Here is a 19,967-nt window from a genome sequence, read left to right as displayed (position 1 = left end):
TGGCCAAACTATGAAAAAAAGTGCGACTTATAATCCGGAAAATACGGTACAGCATATTTTAACAGATGCAAGAAAATTAGATGACGTTTTTATACTTTGAGTTCATCCTCATCGTACCCAAGCTTCCCTTCTTTGATGTCTGGGTTGTCAGACTGGCTAGTGTGATGAGACACAGCTCGATGAAGAAATGTATTGTGACAGTGATATCAGGGCTTCATTACGTGAGACGTGAGCAGGACAAAAACGTACAAATTACAGCGTACCGCTCCGCTGACACGTTCAAACGCAAAACTTCCTTGACATTTGAATTTGCCTTTGAAAAGAAATTCACTCTGACTGCTGCGCTGAGTGAGTGTGTAAGTCATTACTGTGACTCTCATCCCCAGTGACTAAAAGACACTACGCTCTAATGTGAGCGCGAGAGAGTACCTGTGTCGAGGAGCGTCGTGTTCCTGAATGAGTTTTAGCAGGGATTTAATGATTGTCCTCCCCCACCCCTCTCTCTTTTTTTTTTTTTTTTTTTTTTTTTTTTTTTCCAGGGTAATTGGGGTTAAACGCTCAGCTGACAGAAAGCTGTTTGAATTATTACTGCAGCTTCAGTCCTCTCCTGCTATACCAGTGACCTTTTCAGAAATTCCTTCTTTCATCACATCCGCTGTTCGTTTTTATCTGAAGCCCAGAAACTGTTTAATTTCTTTGTGGAGTTAATGATCATCTTCCATGTGGTTTCAGCATTTCACTGCTTTGAAGGAAAAAATTCAACATGTCAGGTAATAACATGTCTTTGATGTGCAGTAAATGTGTTGGGACACCGTTGGAGTGGATAGATTTTTCTTATGTTAAAGTCGATGGCGTCCAGTCGAAACCAGCGGGCAGACAGATGTGTGAATGTGACGTTGAGCTGACATGAAGCTGTCAATGTGCATCTCAGTACGTGTGTGTTATGTCAGTAGGAAGATAAAGGTCAACTGTTCCTGAGATCAGCTTGTAAGACCTACTTCCACATAATCTACTGGGCACACAGTGGTCAAATCATATGTACCTTGTGGGTTTTGTGTTATAGTTGCTATTTAAAGCTGATCTTGGATCAGGTTTATTGTAGTTATTTAACATTTTTCCATTCTTTTTCCGTTCACTTTTAAGACTTTTACACACCAGGCTGAACTTATTCAGGTAACAATGAATAATTTCAAGCATGTGTATAACTGATATCTTGTACATCAAATATGACTTTCAGATGGTGAAAATTCAGCGTTATTTTATTCACCCATCCATTTTGCAAACTTTTGCGAGAGCTTTGGTCACGCTGGCCATGATTTAGTAGTGAGAATTCATATCTGGGGACAGCTTGTAAAAGTTTTGTGCTGGATTATGGTGATACGTGCCACAAACAAGGGGTTTAAACCCACCCCCAAATCGTGTGCTCTTTTATTGTCTGGAGTACAATCAATAACCAGTGAAGCAAAGCTTGCCAGAGAAATACTAGTGTTAGCTCAGGGAATTCCAGCTGCAAACACAGGTCACAACACAGAAATGGATAAGAAAGTAGCCGTTGGAGGGCTTGTTGGAATAGCGGTGAACGAAGTTCATACCATTGCTCAGTGGGAGTACACGTGTTTTCAACGCTACTGTTTGCTGCGGATAGCGAGTGTCCTTTTCACGTGCTCTTCAGTGGTTGTGCCTGCACTGATGACACAGTTCAGCTCAAATACAAATCCTAGAACTTGTCTTTTGTTTAGCATAGCTGCCAATTCCTTGTACCTAAAGCTAATTCAAAGTCTAGTTAAAAATGTATTTTTTTTTTTTCTTTTCTCTTCCAGTTGCAACTGCTTGATTTGAAGTTTTGGGGGGACTTTCCAAGCGATAATAACCTGCATCACAATCATGGGGCTAGCGCCAGACTCGTCAGTTGGATAGTGTAAACAGTTTGACCATTGCCCTCTACTTTGAGCTTTGCCTCCATGAGGCATTGGATTGATTTAGACGTTTCACATTGTTTGTTCTCACCATAATAAGTCTAGTCTCACACGTTTAGCCTAAAATTTCTCGTTGTTGTTCCCAGATGTATCAGTAGATCAGTAGTTCTCAGTAGATCACATGTGGTCCCACGGGACAACAGGTCATGTGAACTCCTCCACCAGTCCCTCTTGTCTCTGCTGCAATCAAAACGGCTGGTTAGCTGTGCCCTAAAAACAATAACTTTTTTTTAAACATCAAGCCGTTTATTTTGCCTTCTGCTTCCTCACAGATCTCCAAAAGCAGCTTACCTGATGTTTTATCTGGATTACAAATATGAGCTATAAGTGAAAACTCATGAAGATGAAGCTGCTGTATGAGGCCATTAACTCTCTGTTCTACTTTCAGCTTTCCAAAATCAAAAGTGCACCATTTGCGTGTTTTCCTGTTTTGTAGTGTGACCATCGTGAGATTCTTGAAAAAACGGTTTGGATGTGAAAAGAATGCATCTGAATATTTCATGTTATTGACATTTGTGTCACGTTCGTTGTTTTGCGATCTCAAGTGAGCATTGATGGTTTTGTATTTAGTGCCTTGACTTCATTATTCTCTTTGAGCATTACATTTACCATCGCTGCCAACAGAATAGGGGTCTGCATGGACATGAAACTGAAACCTGAACTAGCCACGATTTTGAGAACCAACCCAGTCTGACTGGTACAGCTAAATTTGAAACTCGAACCTACATCACACATTAACAGAGAGGTTATTGTGGTTAATTGACAGAAAATGTTAGGCTGGGATAAAATGGTATTTTACACGTCTGTAATATAAAAAGTGTTTATCAGTATATTTTGTGCTGAATTGGCAATTGTACCTGGAAGAGAACACAAGAGGACAAGTTACCCTCACTACTACTGATACTGCAGAAATGCTTACTGCACTTGATGTACTGCTGAACCTCATCCCTGGTTTCATTCAGAGGCGTGTTCCCCCACACCTCAAACTCCAGAGCTATTCTGACCACAGCTATTGCTGCCAGTGTTTCGTCTGAAATGAGGAGTATTAATAGCATTTGTTCCTGCATTTACAGCCTCTACTCTTCTGGGAAGGCTGTAGGTCACAGCTTCTTAGCCTTTTTCAGGGTGCAGCTTTTAAAAAAAAAAAAAAAAAAATTATTTATTTGTTAAAAATAATTTACCTTGAGATGTAGTGAAATTTAACACTATCAGAAACAAATCCATTTTCTGCGTTCTTTCCCATTCAAGTGACATGGCTTCTCGTCAATGTTATGTTCTCTGTTTTTTAAAAGGTTAAAATATCCTGTGATGTGATTTGGCAAAATATCAATGGGATTTGCATAATGGCAGTGCCCTCATACTTTGCTGCATATATATATATATATATATATATATATATATATAGACAGACAGTGTGTGTTTGCTCTATTGATTTGGTTATGCTCCATCACGCATGGCCTGCTTTGTGTGTATGAACATCAGATGTGTAGTAGTAGTTTCGTAACTGCGGTTACGCTTCATGTTGAATTGGCTTCTCAGAGCTTTTGATGGAGAGATGAAAGCACGTTCAGGCCTTTGATAGAACGGCCAGCCGGTTAATATGACAAAGCAGCTTGCAAAGTGTTTTACAATTCTAATGGCTCTCGATGTGGGATAAAATCACACACACGCATATACCTCTTTGATTTGTGCAGAACTTAATCAAAACATTAAATTCTAGTGTTTGCAACAGATCTGTGCCTGCGGAGTTGCTGTGGCTCAGCCACCAAACTCGCTTGAGGAGAGTAGTGAGGACTGAGTATGGAAGGAGAGAAGAAACTAGCTGGAAAGGGAAGGGAGGAGCAAATGAGTAGAGGAGTCAAGGAAGGAAGGAGTGAGACATGAGGGAGAAGAGGAAGGAGAGAGAGGAGTGAGGCAAGAGCGAGTTAATGAAGGCAATAGCAAGAAGTAAAGAAGGGACTGACTGAGTGAGTGATGGAAGGAAAAAGCTTGCATTAGAAGGAAGGACAGAGAAGTGTACGGAGAGTGAGTTAGGAACCAAATGAAGGAAGGAATGAGCGAGCAAGTGAGGCAAGAGGGACTTTAACTTAAGAGCATTTACTGCCTGCTGCTCGTCATGCAGGAAACCACTGAATGGTTGCTTTTGCCACTGCAGGCTTAAACCAGAAATTAAATGTATAGTCTTAGTCTGCTGGACATGGGGCCAGTAAAGCTCCTAATATATGGTGTTCGTGCTGTATTATAGCTAAATTACTGCAATCCTCCAAGTCTAGAGAGGAGGCCTAAAGATTTCTGCAAAGTGATTAAATAAATATTAGTTCATTTTTGCTTAATAGAACAATCATTCTAGTTTAATGTAATTATATTGCAATTGTGTTGTAGTAATGCCCTGATTTCATTGTTAGCTTTCGGTTGGGGGGGAGGGGGAGGTTGCATTCTTGAAATGACCAGTGGAAAATTGTCCAATCAGGATATTTAGGTAGATGCCAAGCCAAGTAAGCTGTCCTATTGGTTAGGCCTTCAGGAGCTGGACAGAAGGCTTAACATGTTGATTTAACCATCACCAAAATTAGGAAGGCACCAAAGAATCAACCAAGCAGGATTTGATTTTCAATGTGTGGGGGGTTAATTTTGTGAGGGTTAAATCATCATTGTAGGCCATCTAGAAGTCCTAGATACATCACTCTGGATGCAAGTAGTAGTCTTTCTAACAACTGGCTAAAGAGAAAACAGCAGATGCTCTCTAATGAAAGGTTCACTGTAAAACTGCAAGGTAAAATGTGCTTTAATGTTTGTTACAGCCTTCAGGAAAAGATCTAGAACAGCCAAAACATGAACTGCAGAAATTAGCATCATACTGCTGTCCGTTTTGGCCGTTTCTGCTCCATGTAAGCCAAAGGTCATTAGGCTGCAGTATTCAGTTAAAGAGCCTGACTGTTTTCAGGCCCTGAGGTGCCATGAAGCACAGAGACTGTAGGTGTATGTTTCTGGGTGTGTAGTGAGGGTGAGACCATACATAAGCACTGAGTCATTTAATTCAGATGCTCCTCTTTAATCATCATCTTTTTTATATCATTCTGTTTGTGTGTGGTTCTTCCTTCTCTTTCCTCTCTCTTTCTGTTGTATTCTCTTAATTTTCCTCTGTTTCTCCCCCCACCCCATGCTTTACTCTCCCTTATAACTGGGAGGGGTCTTCAGAAAAACACCCTGTCTCTTTGCCAGAAACGATAGAGAGCGAGAGAGGGGGAAACTTTACGTCAATGGAAAAAGAATCGCCTTACAGCCACTGACGATACCGAACTCACTCAGGCACATTTTTGGCCGATGGGGTTGTTCATACTCGTTCAAACATGTTGTGCTCACAGATTTGGGTTTATTTTATTGCGATTGTGATGTCTTAAGGCTTTCCGTGAAGTAGACACTGAGTTTGTTTGGTGTAGTGCTGGGCAACGCTGCTAAAATATATATTGGTTTGTTTTCCAGATATCACAGGGTCACAATACCAGATGATATTGTAGGTTTTATTATATGTTTTGTTCAGTTCGTTTTTCCTAAAGATTACGTCTTATGAGAGGCTCTTTCCCTGTTGAGCCTAATGCAGTGGTGTCCAATCTTATCCGTGAAGGGACGGCGTGGCTGCAGGTTTCTTTCAACAAAGCAGGAGCTCACATGATCCGTTGTTTGAAGACTGAGCAATTGATTAAACAAGTGTAGTCAGGTGTGATTTGAAATGAAAACCTTCGCGGAGAAGACTGGACACTCCTGGCCTAGAGGTTCCCAGGGCCATGCTGTGCACTGGTGCGGTTTCTTTCTTTGTGTGCTGTGCTGCTGAACCAGAACCAGAAAGTACTGAATAAAACTAGCCTGTAACAGGATGAGTACACTAGCTCGCCACCAAACAGTTTGACTTTTTATCTTTGTCACTTCAATACCAGATGAATTTGTGTTTTTTTATATATATATATATATATATATATATATATATATATATATATATATATATATATATATATATATATATATATATATATATATATATACATATATATATATATACACACACACACACACACACACACACACACACACACACACACACACACACACACACAAGACATTGCTTCACTGGAACCGCACCTGTACACCTGTTAGCTTAGCTCATCATGCACCAGCATAAAACACTACAGAACAGGCGAGATGTTTAAAGTGACCCACAACCTGGTGGCCGATTGCCTCGGCGTCAGCAGCTGTTCTGTGTGAGCAGACCCTCGTTCACTGCAAGCTTACATCACATGATATCAGGTGGTATCAGATGGTACCGGCGCAGCTTTACGAGTATGAGTAAATGAACCTGTTATCTGGTATCGTATCAGTGCATCCGGAAACACATTCATTGAGACATCATTTGTGTTTATGAAAACCAAAGTATTCCCATTTCTGATGTTTTAGCATCTCTGCTAAATGAAATGCTGGCAAAGTGAATGTTCTCTATAGGTGATTGTCTAGACGTGTGTGTATGCATGTGTGTTTATCATTTCAGCAGCACGACTAGTAATAGCCAGCAATCAAACATAGCTTGATAACAATCAGGCAATTGTCAGCTAAATTTTCAGCTCAAGTGACATCACCCAGGCCTGCTTGATACAGGATTCAGGGTAACTGCAGACATTTTCTATGTCTGTGCACAGAGCGATTATAGATAACTCCATGTCAGCACAACCTGGTGTTACCTACAAAGTAAGTATAGCTAGGAGTGAGACACAGCAAGTCCTGTACTTTTAATAGCTCTGTACAATGAAAAAACATTAATTAAATTAATAGCAATTATTTCTAACAGTAAATCATAAGGAAAAGTTTCGTGTCACTGGTCTAGATTTTTCTGATCACTAGTGATGTCTTGCTTCTGTCGTTGCTCCTTCGTGCTATAGGCGCCTTCTTAGCTCACGTAACCAGTACGACAGCGTGGCAGGACCACAAGATCATTCTTTCCTTTCTCCATTTAGGGAATGCTTTTACAAGCTGTGTTTTTGGTGAGATGTGAGGAATCCGCAGCTGCTGGTTTTAGATTTGTATCTCATCGCTATGCTTGACTGATGGCTTCATGTATGCGCATGTATGTATGTGTGTCTGCATGTTCTGGTGATGTGACTTCAGGAAGTGTGCCAAAGCATCTCGGAGAAGTCTTTGTTGCCATGGAAACGACAGGGAAATGGCTGGGTTGGTGTATAGCCGCACAGCTGGGGCTGGTTGGCCGTGTTTCAGGTTCAGGAGGAAAAGGAAGATGGATTGTGTGTGAGAGAATGAGGGGGAGAATGGAGTGTGACCGTTCTGATAGGCTACTTTTATATCATCATTGTGAAGTGTGCTTATGGGAGTAATTTAAAGTTTGTTCATTTTTAAACAATACTTAACGTAAACGAGGCAGGTTATTTAGGGATCCAGCCTCTTTAGACTACCTCAGGGAAAATTTTATTGAAAGCTGTATTAATTAACATGCGTTTTACTGACTGTGTAGGAATGAGTGGGGGCTAATCTGAGTCTGTGCTGGGAAGGGGCTTGGGGCCAGCAGTTAACCTTTAACAGAGTTTGCAAGGACTTTGTACCGCAGTCTGGAGTACAGAGTCACTAATACGGACCAACACTGTTGTGGTGCATGCGCACACACACACTAGCTTGTGATATTGAATTTTATCAATATTGCCCGCAACCACATTTTTACTACAACTCACTGTTGACCCATTTCTGTAAAGCTCTATCGGTCACTGCACATGTTTGATAGATTCATGTTAGTACTCTGCACTTAAAGAATGTAAAGCCCCCCAAGTCCTCTATACGGTTCGTATTATCCACACCTAGGATTACTCATGTGCCTTGTGTTCTGTAAGGTCAGTACAGGCAGCATGCATGCCTTTGCTTATAAGCTAAAAGCCTAAAAATTGGCTAATGTTGGCTTTGGCTTTTACTTTTAAGGTTTACTTTATTTAGCTCAAAGTGAGTTGCGTTAGCTGGCTTGAAGTGTCTGTTCTCCCAGGAGGTCATGGGTTTAGGAAACTTGATGAAGGGTGTAGCAGCCATCTAATCTGTAATCCTTTGAGCCAAAATTTATGGCTGCTGGACTGCTACCATGTCATATCACAGGGCTTATGACATTCAGTAGGGTATTACACTTTTCATCACTGATTAATAAACACCTTTACACTGGATACTTTAACAGCTTGCATACTAAGACTGAAAATGACAATCTGCAACATTGGGTCATTTTTAAAATGGATTAAACAGTGACATTTAGCAAGGATTGAATTGTCTGTTATCCAGCACCTTTAACACCAATCATAAGCCATATTTCTTAATGCTGTTCAAAATTGGATGAGTCCAATGAAGCCTTAAGACGACTGTACACTCATTTTCACTGTCCTCTTTACATTTTCCAATCATTTGTTGAATAATTGCGCCACAGTTGTGCATGTTTGTGTTAACGGTCATCTGCTAAATAAACAAACAAATAAAGACCCTTAGTCTGGTTTGCTCTGCTCAGATGGAGAGAGCCTTGCCCATTGATTGTGCCTGTGTATGCCGTTGTAGACTGACTCTGTCTCATCTGTTCTGTGCTGTAGGAGATAAGGATGGCAGTAAAGTGACCACAGTGGTGGCGACCCCAGGCCAGGGTCCCGACAGGCCGCAAGAGGTCAGTTATACAGATACCAAGGTCATTGGCAACGGCTCATTCGGAGTTGTCTACCAGGCCAAGCTTTGCGACTCAGGAGAACTGGTGGCAATCAAGAAGGTCCTGCAGGACAAGAGGTTTAAGGTAAGAATTCAGTCAGTGCACCCATGATTAAGAACTTCAAACAAATTTTGTCTATCAACATAAATGCTAGCTGGTCATGACTAGCAGCACTTCTTTCATACAGGTCTGACTTTGTTATAGCACCATTGTTAACCCCTACACTTACTGAAAAGAAAAAAAAACACATGCCCGTTTTTCCTGTCGGTCAAATGGCCTGTTCCTGTCAAGCTGCTTTGTTCTTGGAAGCAGGGACAAAACCCAGCAGACCTTCTAATGATAGCCTGGCTTGTAAGGCTACAGTAAGACGCATGAGGACAGGTGGAGAAGCATGAGGAAGGGATGAGGTGAAATACAGACCTACAGAAAGTTCCTTGCACAGTCTGGTCTTGCATAATAAAAATAGATTGTCTTTGGCTGGTTACTTTAGGATTTTGGCTTCTGTTTAAGTGTGGCATGGTGGTAAATGAGGGAGATGCAGGAAGACGTTGGAGGAGAGACATGTTTTCTTTCTTGAGAAGGTTGCAGAAGACGGCAAGCACTGCTGGAGAGAGACCAAATTATCTTTCCTATCCAAAAACTGTGCTCTCCTTGACTCTTGACCTCAGATGGTGGTGGCAAAGGGCTGTAATTGGGTCTCGCCTGAGTTTACGCTGACCTGGCTGGAAGTTTTGAATCTTAGCCCAACTGTAGCACAACAAAATTCTCTCTTAAATCTGACCCAAACTTGACCACCACCATCTCGGGGCTGAATAAAACTCCACAATCCGGTTGAAGGCACCTGTTAAGTTACAGAGCGACTGACCGCCTTGCGTTGTTTGTATTTTGCTCTCTGTAACTGTGATGAGAAATTTTGAGTTTTAATTGTTTTCTCTCCATTAGAGGTCACTTATACTGTATGTTGGTGTTGACCAATCATTAATATCTGCTTATGTTGTGTGCCCTGTGCATCCATCAGTATCTGTAATAGCTCCACCCATAAACACCACTATTCAGTGGCTTGTTTTATATTGTAACAGACATCTATGTTTGCTTTTTTTTGTTCACTTATCATGTCTTTCAGAATGACAGGGGCTTATGATAGACTCCACCACCCTACCGCATACCCATCACTCTCTCTGCTTGACATTAAACTCATCATCCAGTAATCACATCAAGTTCTGTCACCATGGCAACTTCACCATTCAGTCTCAACCGTCACGCTGACGCTCGCTTCTTGGTGCATTCACACTTTAATGAAGTGCCCTTCTCTTCAATTCTCGGTCAGATTGCAGAACTGACTTTCCACATAGCAACTGAAGATATCAATGACTCTTAAACCACCTCGTTCATTGAGAAGGAGAAATGCTTTCAGTTGTCTTTCTGGCATTAAATTTGTAGCTAAAGGTGTTCATCATGTGCCAGAATGTGCCATTCTAACTTGTCTGATTGGTTACAACAGCCTGGCTCACCTGGACACAGTCAGAAAATGAAATTTAATACTTCATTTGAAGGCTGCTTTTATAGTTTGAGGATGTCCAAATCTTCCATAGAACTGATGCAAGACCTCTGCTTTGTATGGTTCATTACTGGAAATGATGCTTCATAACCGTGTTATAAATGGGACAAATGTTACTTTAGTTCTGTTCCCGGTAACATTTTATCTGGAGTGGTTCTTTTGTCGATGATTAATAAACTCTCTTAACACATAATCAATAACACATCAGCAACATACCTGAAGTAGCAGTAGTGCAGCATTTGCATAGACCTAAGTAAATATCTTGTAGATGTTCTGTTGATACATTTCTTAGATTAAATAGATGTTTTGTTAATGTTAATGTTCCATTACGCAAAACCTAAGCTTACCCACAGCCTAACCCTAACCTTGACCCTAATCCCAACCCCAGCCTCAACCTAAAACCTAATCCTAATCAAATTTTTTTTAATGTGAGAGTCAGTTGAGTGTTTGTTTTATCTAATCAGGACCACTCAAGTTCTCTTACATCAGTACAGTGTTATTATCTTTATAAGACTTGCCATCATGTAAGAATTGGCATAAGATGTTCATAAATATCCAGGAATTGATCATAAAACTGGCATCTAAGTCCCAGTGTAGGTAGCCTGCAAATTAAGTATTATCTGAATAAACCTTTATCACAAGCCTGCTGAGATATCACTGAGCGTTTGGTCAGCCTTGGCCGGTGACTAGGTGGTGTCATGGCAAATATCTAGTGAATGCTTTTCACAGGGTTTAGTTATTTTATGATGAAGTGATTATCCAGTGGGACATCTATGCACAGTTTGGTGCCATTTCATCTGTTATGCTGCATTTCAAGTGAGCAATCACACATCAGTGCTTGTGGAATTCAGTATTAAGATGTTTAGAGTGTGTACCCCCAACCAATAAACATCTGTTTCATTCCATTGCTGTGGTTTATGGCAGAAGTTGGGAATTTTGAAGAATTTGTGAGCATTCAGTTCACAAGAACTGAATGTTCTTGTGGCAAGAATGTGTTGGGTGTTTTGTTTGGTCAGAGGAAAGAAGACAAGGAAAGTTGGTGGAGGAATGAGGAAATCCAGGAGAGTATTCAGAAGAAGAAGGCTGATAAAGGATAGAGAGGGAAATGTACTAGTGAGTGAACAGAGAGTGTTGAGTAGATGGAAGGAGTACTTTGAAGAACTAATGAATGAGGAAAACGAGAGAGAGAGAGGAGGACAACGGGGGGAGAGATAGTGGATCAGGAAGTGCAGAGAATTAGTAAGGTGGAAGTGAGGGCAGCTTTAAAAAAGGATGAAGAATGGAAAGGCAGTTGGTCTAGATGACATACCTGTGGAGGTATGGAGATGTTTAGGAGAGAAGGCAGTGGATTTTTTAACCAGGTTGTTTAACAAAATCCTGGAGAGGGAAAGGATGCCTGATGAGTGGAGAAGCAGTGTACTGGTCCCCATTTTTAAGAACAAGGGTGATGTGCAGAGCTGCAGTAACTAGAGAGGTATAAAGTTGATGAGCCACACCATGAAGGTATGGGAAATAGTTGTTGAAGCAAGGCTAAGGTGAGAGGTTCAGATCAGTGAGCAGCAGTTTGGTTTCGTGCCCAGAAAGAGTACCACAGATGCAATTTTTGCATTGAGATTGTTGGTAGAGAAGTACAGAGAAGGTCAGAAGGAGCTACATTGTGTCTTTCTGAGCTGGAGGTGGCGGAGATGAAGGTGCTGAGATTTTCGTTGGGAGTGACAAGGATGGACAAGATTAGAAATGAGCAGATCAGAGGGACAGTGAAGGTGGAGCAGTTTGGAGATAAAGCCAGAGAGGCCAGGTTGAGATGGTTTGGACATCCCCTAAAGGGAGCAGCTGAAAGAAGAAGTGACCATTCAGTTGACAGCCGTGTTCGGCTGTTTTTGACTTGCCGTTGACAGTCTAGCATCATGTAAAAGCAGCAGTAGTCATTAATATAGCTTCTTTACAGTTTAGCTACTTTAAAACCCGGAAGATGTTTCCCCTTATGAGCAGTATGACTGCAGTATGTGCTTGGGGGTTTGTGTATAGATGTGTGCTGAGGTGTCTGCATGTGTGCACTGACACATTTAATTGTAATGGTGTTGTGCTGGCAGACCGTCTATGCGACATGGAAAACCACAAAGCCAAATGATCTCATAGAGAGAGGGAATCAGCTGGTGAGAAGAATAACATGCTGAAAAGGACATACCAAGTCTTAAGTCTTAAGCTTAGACCTATTTTATAGACTTATAAATTATATCTGTTGCATACACCCACAGGGACGTGTATATAATCTATGGGTCTTAGTTTCTGCCCTGGTGGTTTGTGTATGTGCAGCACAGACTGTTAAAGATTTCAGAACAAATACTCTGTGTAACTGTCTAGCCCTGTGTCTACCTACACTGTTTGTCCAAGATCCAGATGGCCTTTCTAATTAATGAATTCAGCGACTTTAAGATGCTCCCAAAGCTGATGTAGTTGTTCAGTTGCACACACACACACAGTTTGTCTTATCTCCATAGAAAAGTATTTGCTGATGGAACTGGATGTTTTGGAGTAGCCACATGTGAGTGTAAAGTCACAGTGTCCAATGCCAAGGATCAGCTACCCCCAGCATTAGGGACCAGTGAAGCTGTGTTCTGTGAAGTGATGGAGCTCCATCCAGTACGTTTGAGATGAGTTGGAGTGATGTTTGTGATGGAGAACTTGTGATCCAGGTTCAGTACCGGGCCTTGTTGAAGGCAATCAAATCCTCACAGCAGTTTTCCAGCATATACTAAAATATTTATTTATTTATTCATTTATTTATTTTGAAAGCTATCTGTAACCTGGCTGTCTGTCGGTCTGTTTTTCGAGCTATTGATCTGTAAATGTGGCTATGTACAAAGTGGTCTGTTTAGATTTTCCATTGAAAGTGTGATTATCTGGGCAGTGTGTAGTCTGTGTAGCACATTATTTAGTGACTAGTGTTTGACAGTGATCGGTTCTGCTGCTGCTTCCGTCACTGTTGCTGAACAGCCCACACTGTACAGCTGCAGTGGAGAATGCCTAGAAATGTGCTTGATATGTTCAGCTTTCGATGATTCTAACAGGATTTATTTTAATAACCCACCTCTGCATTTCCCTTAATCACTGTGAATGTGATTCTCTCTCTCTCTCTCTCTCTCTCTCTCTCTCTCTCTCTCTCTCTCTCTCTCTCTCTCTCTCTCTCTCTCTCTCTCTCTCTCTCTCTCTCTCTCTCTCTCTCTCTCTCTCTCTCTCTCTCTCTCTCTCTCTCTCTCTCTCTCTGTCTGTGTGTGTGTGTGGGGGTGGTGTGCTAAATACAGTCTCCATATCAGCCAGTGTGGCTCAGAGGGCGTGTCTGTCAGAGCTTGGTTGCCATGGTTCCGGCCCATTGCGTCGGTTCTATTCTGGTCCACTTGGCTTGTCACAAAAGAGCCCCGAAACTGACCTGCAGCCTCTGTGTTTTCAGCCTGCGGGCAGTACAGTGGTTTTGTTACTGAGCACATTGAAGGGTGTTTGTTTATTTATTTTTATAGGTGTCAGCTGTGGTGTCATGTCTAAACAGTGGTGCATGGCTATAAACTAATCAAGAAACAAGGCCAGTCTTGCTGCATTTTAAGGGTGGAATATTTTGTTGCCACACATAAGAAAAAAAAATCACTTGCTGCAGAGAACTTTCAGTGTAGACGCCAACACAATGGGGGGGGGGGGACTAGGTACTGAATAGTTAAGTAATGTAAACAATAATTGTTAGTTCCAGCTAGCAGGGATTCCTACTGACACAATCAATCTGAAATATCCGGGCTAAACGTCAAAATTTACATCTAACCAAGTGATCCATTGATTTACAGTACTGACAGATTGTTCACTCATTTGTAGCAGGTTTCATTAAATGTTACAGATGTGCTGTATTATCATGATGAAGCTAACGGGCCTGTCTGTGTTTCTTCTCTTCTTCCCTGCAGAATCGTGAGCTTCAGATCATGAGGAAGTTGGACCACTGCAACATTGTCCGCCTCCGATACTTCTTCTACTCCAGTGGAGACAAGGCAAGTGTATTTCTGAACTGTTTTCCGTGTCTGCTTATTTTCTCACAGTGAGCTTGCAGTATATTTGTACCGAAGGAAATGCTGCATTTCTTCATAATGCTAATCCATTTGTTTCTAGTACCGATTTCTACATCACTGGCATCAGCAGGTGGTACATTAGAAACACTGTCTACCTGCATTGTCTAATTCCCATATCAGTGCTTCCCTAGTGTTTATCTTAGGGTCTTCTGTTTCGATAGCGTGAGTTGCTTCAGTATTTGTTTTAGGTTAACATTTCTGTGTGGTGTTATGGATGGTATTGGGTTTAGTTTATGAAAGGTCATTCTTGCTGTGTGCACAAGCCTCATGTTGATTTATACAGTATGACTCGGGAGTGTTGCGTCAAATCTCTTGTGTCACGATAGGTCACAATGTTAACAAGCCTTCATATGACCCAAAACTCATAACAAAGCCAATGTATACTTTTCATGTGTGTTTCTGGCCTTGCTGAGATAAACGTTCACAGTACGCCCAATACAATTCTGAACACACTGTGCATGTCACCAGTGCTTGAAGAACATGACTGACTCACTACATATTTTTTAAAGTAAGCTTAATCAAACATGTTTAATTGATTTTAGTGCAGCACAGTTTGTAAAACAGAATAAAAATTATTATTATTGTTGTTTATTTATGTATGTATGTATGTATTTATTTATTTATTTATTTGTTTATTTATTAAGTTTATTATTTATAGTATTTTTAAATATGGTGCTACAGGTTCTATTTTGTCTGTCCCAACTTATAAAATCTCAGAGAAATTAAATATTGTGATGTGTATCGTGAGAATGTTTAAGTATTGTGATATATTTTTGCTGTATCACCCACCACTACTGAGAATTTTCCCAGTTTTCTCTAAAACTTTTCCTAGCTAGAGACAGTTGCCTTGAAAGAACGCATTTGTGGACAGAGCATGGGTAGGTATCAGTGCTGTCTGTGAATAGTGAATTCTGGCTGCATGCCAACAGAGTAGCTCGTCTCACACGTTCTGAGAGTGTGTGGGGAAGAACAGGTGGGTGCTCTTGTACTCACCAGCAGTAGACTGAAGCAGACAGCAGCCGTATGGAGAACCCTGACAGACAGTCCAGACTGCTGACCTCACACAAACACATGCCTAGACACTGAGTGACTCAGCAGAAATGCCCAGCCAATGGCCAGACATTCCTGCTCTGTCACCCACTCCGGGTTCTGTTCAAGTGATTGGTTTCTGGTGCGCACACAGCAGTTCAATGGTTGATTTCCTCTCTCACATCCACTCCCTCACATCTGACCTACAAACTCCAGGGATGACTGCAGGGGGTAGTGAGGGGGGAAGAGTAAAAAGAGCAGTGAGCTTAGAGAAAGAAAGGAACAGAGAGGGATAATAAGACAAACGAAAGAAGATGAAGAAATCAGTTAGAGAATTAAGTTTTTGATACATTACCGAATGATATTTGCTGATTAATGGGAAAATTTAATTATTAATTTCAGCCTGAGACCAGAACTGCTGTTGACTTAATTAGTCGATAGAAAACTAGTCATTCTGTGTGTACAATACAGAAAACATTTATATTAAACAGAAGCCTTTTTTTTCTTTACAGCTTCCATTCTTTTCAGAAGACTCTGTGTTTCAAAAATATCTGTAGGAATATTGTTCCATACCTCCAGTTCTGTCTTAGAAGTTGCTGTGTTTTCTGTTTCTCACACTCCACATAGTCCCAAACACATTCAGCAATGTTTCGATCTGAACTCTGGAGTGGCATCTTCCCACTCCCCTTCACTCACTAGTCAATGTGGGCGTCTTGACGTATTGAAATTAGCAGTTGGTCTTCTCCTCCGAGAATGTTGAGCTGTCCAGTGATATTGTGTTTGCAGCAGCTTGAAAAGATGTGGTGGCACTTGCCAGCCTTCACCTTCACAGTTTGGTAGAACTGAATGATGGGTGAGACCTAACTAGCAGGTGGAATTGGCAGTGACTAAAATTAGGAGGAAAAACTGAGTCAAACATAAAATATAGCACGTTATGTAATTGGTATTAGTGGCTCAGTGTCTCTCAGTGGGAAGCTGGTTACCGTGTTCCAGTGCAACAGACAAATTGATGAGATTCCTGCTTCTGGAATGAGTTTCCTCTGAGGATCACAGAACACTCACCCTGCAAGGATGACTTGCACTTTTGACACCTCTCATGCTGAACCGTGGCAGGTTTAGGAGTGTGTGTGTGTGTGTGTGTGTGTGTGTGTGTGTGTGTGTGTGTGTGTGTGTGTGTGTGTGTGTGTGTGTGTGTGTGTGTGTGTGTGTGGGCAGCAGGCCACATGCTGTCAGCCATCTTGTTGGCATCAGTTGTTCTCTCACTTGACCAATAAATCAAAGTGGATATTTCTAGAGAGAGGAAAGAATTTACCCAGCAGCTCTATCTGTCTCTCCATTTCTGGCCCTCTCTTTCACTCTTGCCCTCTCTTAACTCAGTAAATGAAGTAAATGAAAAGAAATGGTTTTGCCCGTTGAGTAAAATAAAATAAAATTTTTTTTTGTAAAAAGCTCGTTATGAAGTCAGGTGTTCTTGGTTGTTCCTGTAGGTTAGTTTGTTTTTCTTTGGTTTTCCAACAATGTCAGGGCATTTTCTGAAGATGTACAAAACACAGATAAACATTGTATCCATCCATCCATCATCTTCCGCTTCTCCAGGGTTCGGGTCGCGGGGGCAGCATCCTAAGCAATGAGGCCCAGACCTCCCTTTCCCCAGCCACTTCCACTAGCTCTCCAAGGGGGATTCCGAGGCGTTCCCAGGCCAGGTGGGCAATATAGTCATGCCAGCGTGTCCTGGGTCTTCCGGGGTCTCCTCCCTGGTGGCCAGTTTCAGCAACCGAGGATCAGAACACCAAGGCCCACGCCTTCAGACACTGCCCGATCCACAAAGCACCGCACCCCTACTACTGCCCCTCCCATTGGTGGTGGGTCGATGGGAGGGGGGACTCATGTATCTCCTTCGGGCTGGGCCCGGCCGGGCACCATGAGTAAATGCCTGGCCACCAGACGCTCGCTGGCGAGCCCCTCCCCCAGGCCTGGCTCCAGGGTGGGGCCCCGGTAACCCTGTTCCGTGCAGGGTACACAAGTCCTGTTTTTGTGTCTTCATAGGGGTTATTATGGATCACACTTTGTCTGACCTGTCACCTAGGACCAGTGTGTCATGGGAGACCCTACCAGGAGCTTTTGCTCCAGACAACATAGCTCCTAGGATCATTCAAGCACGCAAACCCCTCCACCACGATAAGGTGGTGATCCATGGAGAGGATAAACATTGTACTAAATTACAATCACATGTCCGCATATTTATAGGTGAGATCTCTTGGAAGAAAATGTTTGCGGATTTAATCTTTACTGGAATTTATGGAATTCTTTAGATTCCATAGCAGAGGAATCTAAGGAATCCTCTGCTATGGTTACAAATGATCAAGAGCTGACAGTAATTTTTTTTTTTCAGGTGATGGGCATTGCGAAATTATCAAGCACAGTTCACACTGGAGATGGCATCATTAGAAGTATTTACAGGTATCATTTTGGCCTGATATCAGCAGAAAATGCTGGATGCCATCTCTAGTCCACTACAGTATTCTGTAGTTCATTGTTTGGCCTGCACTGTGAGAGTGGTCAGGTTAGAAGCCCTCTTGGCGTGTACTGTGGCTCACAGGAGCATCCCATTAGGGGCAAAACTGGCAAAAGGAAGAGAGTTAGAAAGATTATTAAGATTACTGTGAGTTTTTGTATTCTATGTATTTTAAAAAAAGTTGTTATATAAGCAACAAACGAATATAATAATAATTCTTCATTAAATTAATAATTAATAAAAATGCTTGAATCTAAATTTATATATTTTTTTTACATTAAATTGTTTACAAAAGAATAATCAGAAATTTCCCTAATATTTAGGGTCAGTATCTGCAGCAACTGTACACGCAGTGTATTGGACTGCTGAATATAAATTCCAGCAGTAGTTCATTTCTGGTCATCATTGTAGATCAGTCAGGCACAAGGTCATACAGTATCATGCCTGTGTCATGATCATTTTGTGCTGGGAGAAAAATAAATGCTTGCTCGCTGTCTCACCCTCTCCGTCTCTATTTTTTGCTCTCTCTTCACTCTTTCAGTGTTCACACGTGGTCATGAGATCACAGCGCATGAGCCAATCTAGTGGTTTTGTGATTTGTCTAGAGCTCCTCAGTAGCCAGTTAGCTTTGAGCTGCCCTGATCAGCTGTAATTGAGGAAGTGCGGCTGTTGCCGTAGCAAGGGAGGAGAGTGACTCATCGGCTGCTGGACTAATTATAGCCACACAGCGCTGTCGGAAGGCAGCGTGGGTCCATTCTTCCCAGCTTTGAGTGTTCTACAGCAATCTTTCCTCAATGAGCCAGTTCATCTGTAATGAAAGATCAGCCAACAGGCTCAAAATGCAGCAGAAAGAGTGGAGAGAGAGATGAAGTGCTGTATAGATTGGGAAAATACAGAACTCTGTGAATGTGTATTATCACTGATAGGTTTTTGAATGCATGAGTTATTTCATTGTTTAAATTTTCTTTTTAAAATGTTCCGATTTCCTCAAAAGCCGGCAATAGCTCTGTGTTTAAGGCACTGAGATCCCAACATGAACAGTGTTCCTGATGCACCGTCCACTTGATTAGAATCCCCTGCCTTCAACTCAGTGACCACTTTAAGCACCACCAACCTTATAAGGCCTCTGCATTGGGGTACGATAAGAGTGTAGCCAATTGGTTGTCATGAACAGTTTATCTACCCTGTTCATCACTGGTCTGTTTCTGACCACAGGACTGGTGCTCTGTGCTGTGGGTATTTGAGTGGTGGACCATTCTTCATTTTACATACATACATACATGGTGGCTATCCGAATAAAGTGATGCATAAAGAGCAGCCGAAAGTGGTCAGTTTTACTGTGAAGAAATTTGAATCATCTATCTTAGTCTTCAATCTTAAACACCTAAGTGCACCTTAAACACCTATGTATAAGGTTCCCTTCATCTACCTCTATTTTGATTTCTTCAAATTATTTTCTGCCTAATAGATCCTCTGTATATGTGTACAGTTACAGACAACAGCTACAGTCTGTAATTGCACATCTTTTAGTGGCTCTAGAAAGTAAGTATAGCTTACTAAATGGCCATTGAGTGCATGTAAAAGGAATTTCTAATAAAGTGGATGATGAGTTTTTGACATCAGGGACAATGTTCATGCTAGTATATAAGATCTCAGTGAATTTTACGAACATTTAGACAGTAACATGCATGTTCATAAACCTGAGCATCAGTTACAGTCCTGTTTATCTACTGCCTTCTTTGAGAGCTGCTGATGAAAAGCACCACTTGAAGTTTATGCAGTGCACTGCATAGAGGTCAGCAAGACACGGGCCAGAACATAATTGGCTGTATTGCTCTGGGATGGCCTCAGTCAGGCTTTCCTCATTGTGAGGCAAGGATTAAATGGACGGTTGGATGAGATCTAGACTGTGTGGCCGGGTGGTAGTTTGAGAAGACATGGAGGCCAGCTTCACATGTGTTGGAGGAGATGTGTGGACCAGTGGCGATTGGTGGACAGATTGGAAGGGTACCCCAGCTGCAGTGGTAGTGGACTATGATTAAATCAGGAGGTCATA

The 19,967-nt window shown here is 41.7% G+C and overlaps 1 protein-coding gene across 2 annotated transcripts in view; it reads left to right on the top strand.

The window, feature by feature from the left end:
• The window catches only part of gsk3ba (glycogen synthase kinase 3 beta, genome duplicate a), a 59,546-nt gene that overhangs the window by 24,742 nt on the left and 14,837 nt on the right, over positions 1–19,967 (top strand). For both annotated transcript variants that reach the window (XM_017713466.2, XM_017713467.2), the window contains exons 2-3: positions 8,591–8,784; positions 14,206–14,289. In XM_017713466.2, coding sequence (XP_017568955.1) covers positions 8,591–8,784; positions 14,206–14,289 — 278 coding nt within the window. The remainder of the gene's footprint in view (positions 1–8,590; positions 8,785–14,205; positions 14,290–19,967) is intronic.

The sequence above is a fragment of the Pygocentrus nattereri genome, chromosome 6 (genome assembly GCF_015220715.1).
Source record: "Pygocentrus nattereri isolate fPygNat1 chromosome 6, fPygNat1.pri, whole genome shotgun sequence".
NCBI classification, from domain to species: domain Eukaryota; kingdom Metazoa; phylum Chordata; class Actinopteri; order Characiformes; family Serrasalmidae; genus Pygocentrus; species Pygocentrus nattereri.
The sequence above is the reverse complement of the archived record's forward strand: the minus strand, read 5'-3'. Positions and strand labels throughout refer to the sequence as shown.